At 38.6% G+C, this 16762-nt stretch overlaps 1 protein-coding gene across 3 annotated transcripts in view; it reads right to left on the bottom strand.

Moving 5' to 3' along the window:
- Positions 1 to 16762, bottom strand: part of PIGN (phosphatidylinositol glycan anchor biosynthesis class N) — a 119043-nt gene that overhangs the window by 47212 nt on the left and 55069 nt on the right. For all 3 annotated transcript variants that reach the window (XR_010605733.1, XM_065627773.1, XM_065627774.1), the window contains exons 13-18: positions 10462 to 10540; positions 8033 to 8215; positions 4415 to 4551; positions 3334 to 3430; positions 3108 to 3200; positions 1544 to 1635 (exon numbers count right to left, since the gene is read on the bottom strand). Coding sequence is in view for 2 of the 3 variants with exons in the window: in XM_065627773.1 (XP_065483845.1) it covers positions 1544 to 1635; positions 3108 to 3200; positions 3334 to 3430; positions 4415 to 4551; positions 8033 to 8215; positions 10462 to 10540 (681 nt within the window). In the remaining variant the exon portion in view is untranslated. The remainder of the gene's footprint in view (positions 1 to 1543; positions 1636 to 3107; positions 3201 to 3333; positions 3431 to 4414; positions 4552 to 8032; positions 8216 to 10461; positions 10541 to 16762) is intronic.

Genomic DNA, 16762 nt, shown 5'->3' with positions numbered 1-16762 from the left:
GCTTCCTTTTTATGATTGAGTTGAGTCAGGAGCTCCCTCTTGGTACTGTACAAGTTTTATTAATGTACTGAAGAAGCCCTGACCTGACATGCAGTGCCACTGCTCAAGAACAGATTTAATAAATCCACCTTTTTCTCTCTGGCACTCTAATTTCTCCCTCCTGTATCTTCTCTTCCAGCATCTCCTTATCTTCAGTATCCTGAGTGTCACATATACATGTATTTTTAATCGTTGCTTCAAGCCTTTTCAGCTTCTAAACTCCCTTGACATGATTCAGACTCGCAAAAACTGTTTCAGAGATATAATATTTCATTAGAGTAATAAATAGGAAGATGTACAGCCTGAGTAAGGTGACTATAAATAAGTGTCAGGGAGGAACATACGAAGGTAATTTAATTCCATTTTGACTTCTAAGCTGTGCTCAAGTGTTCTATAGAATAAAAAAAACTTAGTTTGGACCATCAGAAATACATACATGTGTATATATAGCTGTGAGGTTGTAATACAGCCAAAGCAAAATCTGCCTTGAATATTTCTAACGTACCCAAGCATCAAGATTATGAAGGGTTTTCAACAGAGAGATTTAAATCACAGTGAAAAATATCAAGGCAGAATGTCAATAATTTTGGAAATAATTTTGGAAATAATTTGGCTCATAATTCTATCCGCAATCATACATTACTGCTCAGGTTCCATATTTTACTGAGGATTGGGCACTATGGCTCCGATGGGGCACCATATCTTTTGTCAGCAGAAGGAGCCGCCACCATCTAGGTCAACTGAAGCGTCTCTCTGCAGTAACTACAGTGATACCACAAGCCTGATGCACTCAGGCCAACCAACTGGACTGCATCCAGCTATGACAGAACGCTTCAGTGATGAAGGAGTACTCACAAGAGACAGGGACAGATGACAAAGATGCACTAGAAAAAAAATGCAAATCAACAACTGTGGAAAACCAGACGAGCAACACCAGAAAGGAAAATGAAGCAGAAGTGGAAAAAGAAGAGACAAAGGAGAGATCGAGGAAGAAGAGAGCTCTGCCTATCCTATTTCCCTGAATAATTTGCTAGATACAGAGTGCTATTCAAAGCCAGATTATTCAAAATGAGACGGAAGAATCCAGAAACATGCTGTCATAGTAAATCGCTTTTGAATAAATGTTCTTATTTGTATATATCAGTGCTATTTATCATGTTTGCACCCCAGTGAAGTTCCTCCTTTATTAATGACCTTTATTTTCATGTAAAATTTGCGAATTTTTGTATTGTGAGAAACGTTTCCCTCCAAAGAAATTACAGAACAGAACAAAGAGCAAATGAATGTGGCTTTCTTTGAAGTACTGCAAAAAAATTAAGTCTGTTTGCATTCACATTAGTGAATAACTGAGGTCTCTATAATCATGTTATTTAAATTCTGAATTTCAATACCTGTCTCAGCCAGCTTTCAATAACACAGTTCCTCACATGTATCAAAAGTTAGCCTAAATTTTGAATATCAAAGAGGGAAATAAGAAGTTGAAAAAACAAGATGAGATTCTTACACCAGAGGAATGTTTGGTTCTCTTCCTACAACAGGCATTAAAGGAAATACTGCCAGGAGCACACACAGAAGAGTCCAGACCAATGCTGTTGTCTGAAAGACGAAAAACAAATGGGATTTTTTGGAGACCACATGCACAGACGATTGTCTCATCAGAAACAAAGTACTTCAGCAAGCTACCAACAGCTACTAGCATCTCCCACATGCAAAAAACCCTGCATCTATCAAGAATAAAATTAACTGAAAAAAGGGCACAGAGTCAGTGGTATTACAGCACTTCAATTTAACACAGAAAAGAATCTCATTTACACAGCTGTCAAAATCCTATCAAAGACAATGAGAATTAAAGCTAAGCTTATGTTTAAAGGCACTTTCTCAAAGAGTGGCCTTCACACACATTGCAGTCACCAGAAAGCTGACGAGTAACCTTATGGAAGAAAGGAATAAAACTAATCTCATCAGAAGTTTGCAACAGCTAATCACCTATTCTCTAGCAATATGGTAACATTTTTCAGTCTTTGAACCTGAATGCCATTTGATTTAACCACCACCATCATCTAAGCAGTTCTCCACATTCTTTGCTAGGAGGAAAAAAAAAACCAACTGTCCCAGCTACTTTATTCTAAATAAAGGCATGAAGAGCTATATGACTTAAAGTTTTCAAGCTCAAGTCAGATTCAGCTTTCAGTTGCTACAAAACATATTCTACATATACCCAGCTTTAAGACAAGTTACTTGACGACTCAAATACAATTAAAAATTGTAAATAAATACAAGCTTCCATCTCAACAGTGCCTGCAGAGCAAGACTTAGCAGTTTGACTCCATTTTTTTCGGTTGTTTTAATTACAATGTTAATGTTACCCCAGAACTCTAGGTTTTAGGTATCCTGTGAAATAAGAGCTGTTTGAATAAACTAATGGCAGAAATGTCTCTCATGTTAAAGATTGTGCCCCTTGACAACCATATCTACAAAAGTGTTTTTCTGGGAAAAACAGTACAGAAAGCTACCTCTGAGGAACAATGTGTGCCAGCTGATTGCAAACAGTAATGAGTTGACAAGGGGTTTTCAGGGTGTTTTGTTGGTTGGTTGGTTTGGTTTTGTGGGTTTTTTGCTGGTTTGTTGGGTTTTGGTTTTTGGTGGTGGTGGGTTTTTTTGGTTTTGGGGGTTTTTTTTCTCCTTTTTTTGCGACGAATGATCATATTACTTAAATGGTGGCAATCATGCACGTCAACACTTTTATCACTCTGATGATTTGAAAAATCATGTACATCTCATATGATTTTAAGTCAAACACCTTTTAGTTATCATTAACAGAAAACAGACAGCTAACTCATACCCACCCAAAAATTCTTAAGCAGTCTTATTATCTTGTACAACAGATCTATCCAGATCTTATTAAACTCCCTTGCCTTGCTACATGCTGCTCATGACAGGGATCAGAATAAGAGCATAACTGCACAAGAATCCCAAGCAGCATTCCAAAGAGACCAGTCCCAACACCCTAAGATGCAACCAGCTGTTAGCCATTTAAAATGCTCTTTTTAGGCAAAGCAACGCAGTACCTTTGCTTGAACCCACAGTTGTGTGATCATTGGCCAGCCAGCAAAGACAAGAAGACCAATAGTAAGTGTAGAGCGGTAGAAAAAGCTGAAGACCTAATAAGAAAAAAAAAATAATAATCCAACAGAAGACTGAAAAACAAGCATATTAATAAAACTTACAATTCCTCAAAGAGGTAGTATGCTAGCAATGAGATACCCTGTTGACACATACGGGTAAAATACTTACTAGTATTTCAATTCCCAGTGTACAAACCAAGAGGAATCCTATACACTGACCGATATGAAGTGACAGATTTGCAGCAAGGTCTTGAATAACAGGAAGTCTGTTCAAAATGAAGGGTGGGAAGGGAGTCAGAGCACAAGAAATGTTTTGAGTATTGCTAATCCTGCCTGCTGCGGGTGATGGCGTGAGGCTCTTTCTGCCCAGTTTTACTTGATATAAAACCTACAACAAAACCCTCCAGCTTTTTCCTGCCCATTTCTGGCACATCTTCACCAGCATTTGGACAAACTTCAGATTATTCTTTATCCAAATCAACTCTGAGTTTATGAACATTTTTGTTTATGCTGTGCTTAATGTCCGTCACAACGCATGAAACATTCAGAAGCTTTAGAGAGAGAAAAAAATCCCCAGTTAGCTTTTCCAGTGTTTTATGAGGCAGCTCATTATCCAACTGCAGTTGGTCTCATTTTCTCTGAATAATACAGAGTTGGCATCCACAGAACGGCCAGTAGATTAGGTAAGTAATAGAAATCAAGCAGTTAACAAGTATTTTTGGATTTGGAGTAAAAGGAGACCCAAACAAGACACGTTTGTTTCAGTATCGGAGCACAAACCTCAACATGACTAGCACGTGTTCCCCAAAAGCAGCTGCCGTTCAGCATACTGGACATTTTGCAGGATGAGGCTATTCGAAAATTATTGAAGAAAAGGAACAACCCGTCACTCTTTAAAAAAGAAATCAGCTGCTACAAGTATTTGCCCAAGATTTTAGCACCCTTTTGCTACCATTATGAGAGTACTAAAAACATTTTGTCTTGGAAAGATATTAATCTATTTTTGCTAATAGAAAAAGATATCTTCTGGCATTGGCAGTTGTATCAGTTAGTTTGGAAACCATTCTGTATGTCAAATGAAATATAAACCAGAGTCCTCTGGAATGTCTCAGGAAGCATTTCAGGCAGTGCAGTAAAATTATATCTAACTTTTTCTTCCAAATTTAGGAGAAGAACTTCATTATCAACAAAAAGGAAGCACAGACCTGGTTTTATAAAACGTACTTTGTAAAGACGTATTCTTTACTTACTCTCTCATAACCGCATACCACACTGGTACTGGCAAGAGACAGTATATGTAGTATGTCCAAGGACATGTTTGAATCAACAGGAAAAAAGCTATTATCATTCCAACGACGGCAAAAGCATAGAAGAGAACAGTAGATTCCTGAAAAACAAATGGTTGGACAAACATTCCTGAAACAGCAATAAAATGTTTTAAACTACACACTATTTTCCATTTTTTAGTTACACAGTAAAAGTAAATGTTATTTTAACACAGCCACTCAAGCTGCTTTATGTCTATGTACACAACTCTGGACACTGTTCCCAGTCAGATGAAAACAAAACAAGACAAGACAAAACAAAATGGAAAAAAAAAAAAAAAAAAACAAAAAGAACAACAACAAAAAAACCAAAAACCAAACAACAAAACAACCCCCCCACACATACACAAAAACAAACAAAAAACCCACCAAACCAAACCACCACGAAAACCAAAAACCAAAACCACAAGAGTAGGATTTGAAGATCTAATTCTAAATATGTCTCTACATAAGGTCCTGCAGTAAAATCTGCACAGGAGAGGCACACTTGCACAATCTGGAAGCCAAATGTATACAATATTATTTATGTTCAATGGGTACTTGAAATCCAGTGGAACTCAGAGATGCTAAGGGTCTTGGAAAAGGAACTCTTAAATCTAGATTCCTAAAACTGACTTGGAGCATAACATTGAGTTCAAGTTAACAGCATTATGATCAAAATGTTTAATGAAAATTCCATGAGCACATTTCATCCTCCTGCTTGAGACGTAAGAAAACTAACTATATTAAAATATAAAGCATTAGCTCCTACAGGAAAAAAACAACAAACAAACAAACAACCCTTCAGGATCTAGGGACAGCTACTGAAGGAGGCTTGTCACCAACCTTCCACAGAAGAGATGGCCTTACTCAAAGAACCTCCAATTTCAAAGTACAACAGATGACTTGAGGCACATGGCACTAAAAGGTTCCTAGCCTAGCTAGAACTGTTATTATATTTAATCTTAACCTGCAATGCCAGCTTTTTGCTTTTATTAAAAAAAAAAAAAAAGAAAAAAAAGAAAAAAACCCATATGAGATGAGAACATTCTCACTACCATGTACTGAAACATATTCTTGGACTGAGAGAGCTGTAAGGAGGAACATCAAAGAGAAAAAGGAAATTTTTAAATGGGTAATCTCACACAGGCAGGCTAGTCCTTCACCATCAGGTAGCAGCAATCTCTTGTTCGGGCAAAGAGGAGCATTTAAACAAGCACTCTGCATCTGCCTTTCATCTTGTCATTGAAATACCCTTCCTTACTTAGGGCCATTCAGATATCAGAAGAATTACTAGTAATGGGAGATTATTTACAAGTTTTAAATAAACAGTTTTATCTTTAAGTATTGCAACTTGACATAACACAGGCAGCTTTAGCGACTGAGCAGTCTTTAGAGGATTGTGTATGTAATAACTGAAGACACCACTTTATTCTACAGGAATGCCAGTTTCTTTGAATAAGTTAGGTAGATAGATATGTGGCTCTGTTAAATATGCTGAGAAAACATTCAATCAGCAGTCGCATAGACAGGTTAACATTTTTTCTGCACATCCCCTCCCTGTAACTGACATACAACTGCCTTTATTTAAACTGACAGCAAATGCAAGTTCTAAATGATTGTTACAATAGAATTTCTGCTAGGATATGTCATTAAAGTCAGAAAAAAATGTGTCATATAGAAAGCTGACATATTGCAATTTTGTTTTATTGATTTTAAATTTCACATTTGCTGACAGAGACAGAACAAATATGTATAGATACGATATGCATACAACATAATTTACCATTGAATGAATGAACACACGCAATCAACATTTTATTCCATATAGAGACAAATATTATAGAGTCCAATATAGCTGGTCATGCATTGAAACTAGTTTTGCATTTTCTGTGGATGTTTAAAAATAGATTAAAAGGTTAGGCTTCTTGGTAAGCAAAAAAACCCCACACTACTCCGTAAGAAAAAAAGTTTTTTCACATGCAGCATAATAAGTCAAAAACTTTTAAAGATGACATATACAGGATATGCAGTTTCATTATTCAGAGGCTCCTTTCAGATTTTATAAGGTTGTGCTTTGCAGAAGACTATTTTTCAATGGTAAATTAGTTTCTCAGCAAAATTCTTTAAGTAGTTCCAATATCAGTTATAAACCAAGTAACTTCCATATATGAAGCATTAGCCTCACACTGTGATTCCTTAAGTATTTAGGAACACTAAAAAAGGTTTAAATAGAAAAAGGCTTCTTACTAAAGCTAAGGAAAGAAAAATTCTATGGACAAAGAACCAAGAAACCTATTTTTTTCCTAGCAGTGTCACTAGCATAAAATTGTTTTCAATGAGTAAAATCAATATACCAAACGAAAATCTGATGTCAACTAAAAATGTGAAGGTTTGTTTAATGTAGTTATTAATATGCCAGATACTCAGTCTATTTATTGTAATTATTTTGTTCATATCTAACATAACACGCATCTTGGATTATTTCTTCTCAGTTATTTGATGAAAGAAAACCTAAATCATGCAGTACAGCACTTATGAATATTTTCCATTTCCATTTTGTTTGATCATTTTCATTAAAGGCCAAGACTATCTCATTCAGCCAGTAGTAAAAACCTCAAGATAGCATGATAGGAATTTTCTCAGAGTAATATATTGAAGGCAGTAAAGATGCTAAGTGCATGCTCAGTCTCATTTACATTACCAAATGAAACAATTCCTTTTATTCTGAAACAAAGTTTGAGAGATTTTTTTTCCCCCCTCCCTCAAGGCTTTAATCCTTCTCTAGTGAAATGTTAGCTTTTTGCCTCTTCACTTTTTTGAGGTATCTCTTTTCCTGATGAATGACTGAAAGCGAGTTTCATAGGATTTTGTACTTTGTGAAAAATCAAATCATAATATTCTTGTCAAAAAGAGCTTTCCTTCCTCTTTGATGTCTTTGCTGCACTCTTACAAATCACAAAGAACAAGACAGCAAGCTGATCTGTGAAAGCACAGTTCACCTTTCTATTAAAACAGGTTATACATTTTAAAACCACCATGATTGGACTGCACAGTGTCTGAAAACTGATTTCACATTGCCAAAGAGGACAGGAATAACATAATTTACATGCCGATTTTTTTTGGCCTTAACAGCAAAGAACAAAAATAAAAATGGAAGCCTGAAGCCTGTGTTCTTCCAAACTAGCATTATTGTAACAGAGAGCTGACTTTACTACAATTAATGCTGAAAATTGACTTCTGGTTAAAGACAGACCCTCTAATATTTTTAAATCACTAGGTTTGCTTATGCTTGCATTAGCATCTAGTAAAATGCACAGCTGTAACAAGGAAGAAACTGAGAAAATGCAGTACTGCATACTCAGACTTACGCAGTTTAGGAATACTGATCCCAATAAATGGACCAAATGGTAACACTGTGCAGGATTACAGTAGCTAGAAAACTCCACAGCTTGCCAGTTTCCACATGTAGTCAGTGGGCCATTTGCCCAACACAGAGAAACTCTGCATACATATAAAGCTGAAAACTGATAGAAAAAAAATCATTGCCTGTTTCCAACCTACCTTATAATAAGTCTGGACAGTTCTGGTCAAATTGGTATGGGTCTTGATAATCACCAAAATCACATAAGTCGTCCAGCCCACAAAACCCATTGCAATACTTAGACCCAGGAATAATCTGTCATAAGTATGGTAGTAAGACAAGCCTTCCAAAGCAAGGTTAATCAGGGTTTTGCACAGAGATACCTAGAGGCAGACAAAACACATAATTACAGTTTAGAACAGGGTCAACTCCACTCCACAAATCGACCTAACTGACAGCAACCGGGGCTCAAGCAGCTCCGTCACTGTCAGCACACGGTGTTCCCACTGTGCTCAGGCACAGCCTTTTGGCCAGCGCCAGCTGCTGGAATACACACTGCTTTGGACCCCTGCTGGACATAAAGTCAACCATCACTTGGCTCCTTTGCCATCTTCCTTGGCCACGACAGTGGTCAGATGGTGAAAGCAACACAGGCAGCACACCTTGAACATCACCTACTACCAAGCATGCCACTTGTTTTTCCCATGAGTATTTGACTATGTATATACATTCCATTATAAGAGACCCTCCCCAACAACAGTCATGTGCTTCTGAAGGCACAACATTTACATAAGAGCAGGATTATGGATGCAGCTGAAACACGGTCCCTTTCCACAGCCTGAAATAGCTCCTTCCTGGGGTATGATGTCCTCTACTTCAGTAGTACCTGATACTCCCAACACTTTGGCTAAGCACCAGACGTGAATTCAGAGACTGGAGTCCCAGTTTCATACACAAAGCAGTTGCTTGGGGCTCTCAGGGTGCAAATCATTTGGACACAAGAAGGACACCCAGTCTAATCACAGGTTCCCTTACTCAGTACCTCCACTGGGGAGACACCATGATAAAGACTCTCTTTTTCCCCACCGTGAGTGTCATCCCTTACACAGAGGTGTGCTGACCCCTTTGATTTACACAAAGACAGGAAGCTCAGCTGTGTAATTTGTGTTCACAGAGGATTCTCTGGTGATTAAAAGATCTGTAAGGAAGAGTATAATAAGAAGTTGAGCATACATGACAATGCTTCTTTATATGTCCAGGTATCCAGTTGGGATTTAGCAGCAACAATCAACAGAAAAAGGTATGTCAGCTACTGAAGAGATCACAAATATGCCAAAGGGCAAGCTCATCCAAAATCACGTAATTCACAAGGATACAATTACAAATGCATGTTTGCAATGCAAAGAGCTGCAGAGTTGAGGAGGCAAAGAATCATCCATATCCCAGCAGCTGGTACCACGCTGACCTTTCTGCATTGTGATATATGAGGCTGAGGATAACCAGGGCACAGCCACAAGCCCAGTGTGTTAGTGATCAAGAGTGAGCTTGAACACATGAGGCACTCATGTGAACAAGGGGTAAAAATTCATACATAACCAGTAACACAAACTCACAGGTTCTATGCTGAAATGCATAAAATGTCTTCTGTAAGTAAATGTGTGACAGCCAAGCCAAGTAGTAGCATTAGGAAACCAAAAAGAAAACCTGCTCTCATAGCAAAACCGATCCATTGATTTAAACTGAACTATTTCCAATCTACAATGTGGTAAACAAAAAGGCACAAGGTATAAAATAGATTTAGCTGTCCTGTGCATAAAATAGTAACTTACTACCTTGAGAAACACATTAGGGAAAAAGAAGAGCTGAACCCTAACACACAACGGAATTATTCTTCCAAGCATCTGGCACGCAAAATGTAATCTTACATATTCAACTTTTTCATGTGCCTTTTAACACAAAAGTCAGTGACCAAACTAAATCTGTTAAAATGAAAGACTTCTCTGTATCATTTAGCTCTACAAACTATTTCTGTGAACGTCAGAATACAAGCACTGATGAACTGCAACCAGTCGAGTACTCTGTTGCATAGTGAGTGGTAATAAATGCTTAGGAAAGTAACACTGGAACTGGGAAGCACAGAATGATTCCACGTATGGCTCCCAGTCTCGACAAACTGAAATGTGAAATTAAAAACAACAGCTGGTTTGGGTAAAAGAATAAAGCAAAGCAGGATCTATGATGGAGCAAAACATCATACATTTTTTCTTGCAAGTAGCAGCCTAAGAAGTGTGAACATTAAATATATTCCTCAGTTTCTCTCTCGATTTACCCTTTTCTACAGTGGAAAATAAAAATATACACTGTGTGTTAGTATACTGTGCAATGGTAACAAACAGTTTAAGAAGTATGAGAAAAAAATACAGCAAGTCAGTATTATTCATTAGAACTGATGTCAAAATGCAAAATTTTGGAGACTTACAGTGGGATTTTCTTTGTATTAATAAGTGAGATGTGTAGCATAAAGAGAAAGGTTTTATTTCAGTTTCAAGTTAAACAAATCTAAATATTTCCATATAACAGAAGTTCCTCTAAGAAGTTTCTAGAAGGCATATAGCAAAAACAGACTTACCGCTTCATCGTACTTGTGCTGCTGAATATATAGTCTTGTTTTCTTTAAAAAGTTGATCTGTTCAGAATCAGAAAGTGGTCTGTACAACAATATAAAGATATGTTAATGTTTCTTCCTCTCACAAGCAGAGGAAGAGGCAGAAAAAATTAACTTTGTAATAAAAAAATTACTCTGGAATGAAACATATCAAAATATTCTGAACTTCATTGGAAGTAATTAGGTAATTGGAACTAATCCGTTTATCTACATTCATCTTTGCACTTTTGTCAACACTGCTGCTAAGTTATTCCAAGATCTTTGCATTAAGAGACATTTCTTTTACGTGAGTGTTCCCATCTAATACTGCTGAAAATTATCTCCCTTATGCATTATTATTGACCATTGCTCTGGACAAGAAGCACTTTACATACATACAAAAATTAAGCAATTTAACCAATTTGATAGATGGTTGTAAGTAGTTCGTAAGCCTGTCAGCACGGAATGAATTGTTCATGTTCTACACTAACAGTAGATGATGCCAAACAATCTTCTCTTCCAAAAAAAAGAGCTTGACTCCAGTTACACAGGGACCTGTCAGCAGAGTCCCCAGAACAGGGATAACACAGTCACCTGGCTACACTGAGGTCAGTGATAAAAAAATCTCTTTGATTTTAATGAATTTGATCACCAACCTAAATAACTGCTACAATTCTTCCCTTACAGAAAGTAGCAACATGGAGAAAGAAGCCAGTCAACCAACCTCCACCGAAAGAAGGTGGAAGGAGCTACTTGTCCTGGACCATTTTTTTCCCAAGTTAAGGATGGCAGCAGGCCGGAGGATCCCAGGCTTACCCAGGGCAAGTTATAAGCCACACCACAGTCGGTGTCACCCTAGGCACCACAGGCAAACTACCACAGGCCACAACTTTCCGATAGCTGATGAACACATAGAGCAGTTTTCCTTCACACGTTCCACACCACCGCTGTGGTGCAGCATCATCTCCTCAGCATCCCAGCACATGATGGCTCAGCTGCACGCCTGCCTCCCTCCCTCACAGGCCTCATACACAACCACCAACTTCACGTTTCAGGCTGTGCCAAATCAGGACCGGCCCTGGGGTCTCACTCCTACTATTTAAACCAGCAGCAATCACCTGTGAGTCACCCAGCTGAACCACAGCAGCAGGTCTTGATCTGAGGTGCATTAAGAAGAGTGTGACCAGCAGGTCGAGGGAGGTTCTCCTCCCCCTCTACTCTGCCCTGGTGAGGCCACGTCTGAAGAACTGCGTCCAGTTCTGGGGTCCCCAGTTTAAGAAGGACAAGGAATTACTGGAGGGAGTCCAGTGGTGGGCTACAAAGACGATGAGGGGTCTGGAGCATCTTTCTTGTGAGGAGAGACTGAAAGAGCTGGGTCTGTTCAGTCTGGAGAATAGAAGGCTGAGAGGGGATCTCATAAATTTTTATGAATATCTCAAAAGTGGGTGTCAAGAGGATGGGACCAGACTCCTTTCAGTGGTGCCCAACAATAGGATAAGGGGCAGCGGACACAGACTGAAGCACAGGAGGTTCCATCTGAATATGAGGAGAAACTTCTTTACTTTGAGGGTGCCAGAGCACTGGAACAGGCTGCCCAGAGAGACTGTGGAGTCTCCTTCTCTGGAGACATTCAAAATCCACCTGGACACATTCCTGTGTGATCTGCTCTGGGTGAACCTGCCTTAGCAGGTGGGTTGGACTAGATGATCTCCAGAGGTCCCTTCCAACCCCAACCATTCTGTGATTCTGTGAAATGCTCATTCCTGCAGCTCCCATCAAACACCTGGAAACCACTTCTGTCTGCCACCCAGAAGCAGTTGATACATCATCAACAATACATACATAGCATCTTTTGAGCCCTGAAATATATTAAAAGGATCCTGTGTCTGAATAATCTCAATTTTTATTACTAACAACATCCTGGTATATTTTGCTACTGTTTCCTGGAGTTCAGAGCACAGTAGTATGGTGCAGGAGTCTTCTAAAACACTGGATGACAGAAGCAGCAATGTATCTTACTTTTGAGGAGATCAAATAAATTAACTGTATGAAAAAACGTTTGACTTTGTTCAATCTAGAAAAGAATTGAAGGATGGTATCTATAAACAGGTAAGAGGAGAGAGGTCCCATGGAAAAGGAAGTAGGCATGAAAAGATGACGACAAAGCGATGGTAAGTGTTTGATCACCTTAACTTGGGGGGAGGACAAAGGATTTTAGAAAACATAGCTGAAAAATAACAGAATGAATGTTGGTTGTCCCTGCACCTTCATGATACGTCCCTATGAAAGTGAACCTTATAGCTCCACAGGCCGAGGCTGATAATGACTCCAGTTAGAATCAGTTCTTCAAGAAGAAGAACCAGCCCAAGTGCTTCCTCAAGGAAATCTGTAACCCTCAAGTTTTGCTAAGTTTTTTGGCAGGGGAAAGGGAGCAAAACATCAAACCAAAGTGGGAGTTTTCACCATGTAAGGAGATTAATAGGAAGAAAAAAGGTATCTTAGTTTTTATGTAAGAATTTTTTTAAAATCTGGAATAAATATTAAGCAGCTTTAATTAGGACATAAATATATGCAAGATCATCTTATGTTCACTGTCTCATTTTAATTGTTTTACACATACTATTTTCTAGGGATTTTGTCCTTGTCATATTCAATGCAAATTTTTAATAATCTAAAGCAGTCTTATTTTTATCTTTCACTTTATATCTTTAGTCATTTAGCTATAAAGCCCTTAATTATCTTTTTATTCTCAATGAACCATTTTATTATTAATGAACAATAGTCTTTACCTATTCCTTCTTAGATGACAGCACCTGCGATGTCTGTACATGGATGGTGTAACAGAATAAATGGGGGTTTTAAACAGTAAAGATTCAGAAATTTAAATGCAGAATTATTTTGTCAAATGGGGCTACCGTTAGCAGGTTCCTTGTTAATTTTGAACAGCTAACATCATACCACTCATTTAATCTTACTTCCATATGCATGTCTTTCAAGATGCTGAATTTATAATTGTCTGTGGATTGTTTTTGTAAAGTTTATGAATTCCACCACCGCTCATATATAACTGTATCAAAATGCAAGTTTAATCCTGAATGTAAGGGCTGATCATCATCATAGATATTTTTTGCCTCCTTGTTAAGTGAAAACTCAAACAAGTGATTACAGAATTTGTGCATCTCATACCAGACTAGAAGAGCTACCAAATACGCTGATTATCTCTCGGTTAAGGAATGGATATAGTTCACCATAGGCAGTTTATTGTTCATTGAGGACCCCGATTCACTTCCTACATCTGCAAAAGTAGATAGGAGATTTAAAAGGAAGCCCTTGCTAGATGTAGCAGAAGGCATAAAGAGACAAAGCTGAGCCAGGAACAGAAGTGGAAAGTTGCCTATAGAAAGAAGCCAGGAACTTTAGAAATCGTGATTCTACAAAACCTACAAGACTCACCAAACAACAAAACTGTAAGGGAAATTTAGATCTGAGAAGTTAAAGCTTGAACTGTTCTTAGCATCACTGAATTTTGAGTTAAGCTATTTAAAAGTTTTTGAATACAAGACCGACAGTGTTAAAAAGAAAAAAACCCAACTGATCAGAGTTATTTCCTTGTGATTTAGTATGCCACATGCTAGAGGCACTACTAGTATGCCAATGTATTCTCGAGGTCACTTAATGCACACATACATGCAATAAATATTAATAGTAATGAAATTAATTTACTGATCATTATTAGAAAGATTCTGAACTCTAAAGAAAATTAAGTTACGGATGTACATGTTCTTCCCAGCTACCCATCACTAAACTCCAATTCTACCAAATTCAAGATGAATATTCTTGACTAGTAAAATCAAGTGTTTTTCCATAACACAAAAATCTCTCTATTAATTAACAAACACACACAGAGAATTCAGTCAGTGGTCTCACCTCTGTCCTCCTATACTTTTCTTGAAAGTTTTGCAAAATACATGCACTCTAACTTGAGGTTTAACTTAAAAGAAAAACCAAGAACTCTATGGACACATATATTATAAATGCACAATGCAATCATAATATCATCAAGATCCTAAATATTTAAGATTACATTCTTCACAGGAAGCAATGGTAGCACTAGAAAAGCAATTTTGTTTTTCCCCCGATGGCTATCAGAGATTAGCTTTCTAGTTCCAGACAGAAATCACAGCTTCATCCACAAATAAGCATAACTAATTATGAAACAAAACAATTGGACTAATTGTGCAAATGCTTGTATACTATCCTGAGACATTAGCTACCCTTGTCATAAATATACCTGACAAAATTAATCTTTCCAACACATCATTCATGCTACATATGAGCTAAGCCATTTGACAGCACTAACAACAAGACTGTGATGAAGTACATTCACCACAGCAATGTTAAGGGGACCTCTCTTCAGCCAATGAGGCTTGTTTGGCATCACACTACAGAAATTACCATTCCCAGTGGCATAGGTAGCATGCTGCATTCAAAACATGAAATAAAATCTCAGCACAGAAGGAGATGTCTTGCAAATACATCTGTTTCCACCACTGCTTCTTTGTTAATTTTATTATGCTTGGTTATTTGGGTAGTGATTTATAGTTATTTTACAGTAAATTTTCCAGAACTCTAGTATAAAAAGTAACCCCTGAGAATCTGTAGTAGTCTAACACTTTAAATGCAGTAGACTTAATAATGAAAGTCAAGGAAGTATCACAGACCTGCAGATGCAATATACAAAGAGAAAGGTTGAGATCTTTGCCTATCTCACTGTCAGCTGAGAATAAATTTATTTCAGCTGCTTCACTCCAAACACACACACATCCCTGTATGTAACACTGACAGATACTGGTGCTTGAGAACTTATTTCTTGAAGGACTAAACCTCCTCAAAACAAACTCCACGTACCTAACTACTGTCAGCTCACACACATCTACACCATTCTATCACTGTCCTTTCACACTCTCCACTAGGAAAAAAACCACAAAAACCAAAAAAATCCACCACCAAACAACCACCTGTGCATCTCACAACACTTTGAGAGTGGCAAGATTTGCAGAAGACAGAGATCACATTTCTATGACCCATATCCACCAGCAGCACCAATTCAGCAGTAGCTGCTCAGCAGACTACAGTCTTCTGACTTTTCATACCAGCTGTTGGGGGACAGGGAGAAAAGGACCAATTCCTCCTGTTCATCCAAAACTGAAATATATATATACACACAACACTTGAGCTTCATGGTAGCCTCAACGAGTCAGGAAAGGCCATTTGAATAAAGTCTGCTGGGAGTTTGTATGGATCACCTTCTGAACGCCACATAAGGCAGACTTTCTCACTGGCTTTGCTGTGATATTTCTAGCTTCAAAATGGTCGGCAGTGAAAGAGGCATCAGACTGCCACTGTTCAAACAACTCCAGTAAGCCCTTCTGCCCAAGGTCCGTGCAGTCACAGATTCCTGTCCTCTTCTCCAGAAAGAGCAGTTCTGGAATCTCAGGAACTCGCAACCTGAAAGAAATCCCCCAGGTTAACGCTGCACCTCTCTTGATGAAGTTTTTCCACTGGCATCATCCTGCCAAGCAGCCCAGGGGTGCTGCCCACCCCTGTCCTCCTGCTGTTTGGTCACCGAGGGGGCAGGTGCCAGCCCCGATCTGCTCTCACCATGGGAGAACACCGCCAGCAACACCAGCGGCTGAATATGTTCCAAGTCTGTTGCCACCCATCCCTCTGTGAGGGAGCCACACTGCGGAGGAAAGATCGCTTCCAGCCCAGCAATTCTGCGATCAGCTGAAATAGTAGTTACAGGACCCACTATTACTGCTCTGATCCACATCCCCGCTGCTGGGAAAATGGTATCTTGAACGTGCAGATGTAAGACTGGCCTGATGTTTCCACAGGGCTGCTGTTCAAAAGCGTACCAGTAATGGAACAACACTTTTTCAAAGCCTTTTTCAGAGTAGCGACAGGCTTCAATAACATAGTCAGTCTCCCACGAAGTTGCCTTCAAACATCCCCGCTGAACAGAGGTGCACCTCAGGAAGAATCAGGTGGATAATGGGCAAGACACAGATCTTGCATTGAACAATATTCATTTTGCAGAAACATGATCGAATGCTTATACCTGCTCCACATCAAGTTCACGCCAGTCAGCAACCCAGGAGTGCAGAGACTTGATGTTAATGATAGTGCAATCACAAACTAGCCTAACGTTATCATTCTGTCATCTCTTTTGAAGGTATGGTGCACAGCCTTGCAGGAGCAGAATACAAAACCTTCCCACTTCTCC

Source organism: Caloenas nicobarica, chromosome 2, assembly GCF_036013445.1.
Source record: "Caloenas nicobarica isolate bCalNic1 chromosome 2, bCalNic1.hap1, whole genome shotgun sequence".
Taxonomy (NCBI): Eukaryota; Metazoa; Chordata; class Aves; order Columbiformes; family Columbidae; genus Caloenas; species Caloenas nicobarica.
Note: the sequence above shows the minus strand (reverse complement) of the source record. Positions and strands in the feature narration are given on the sequence as shown.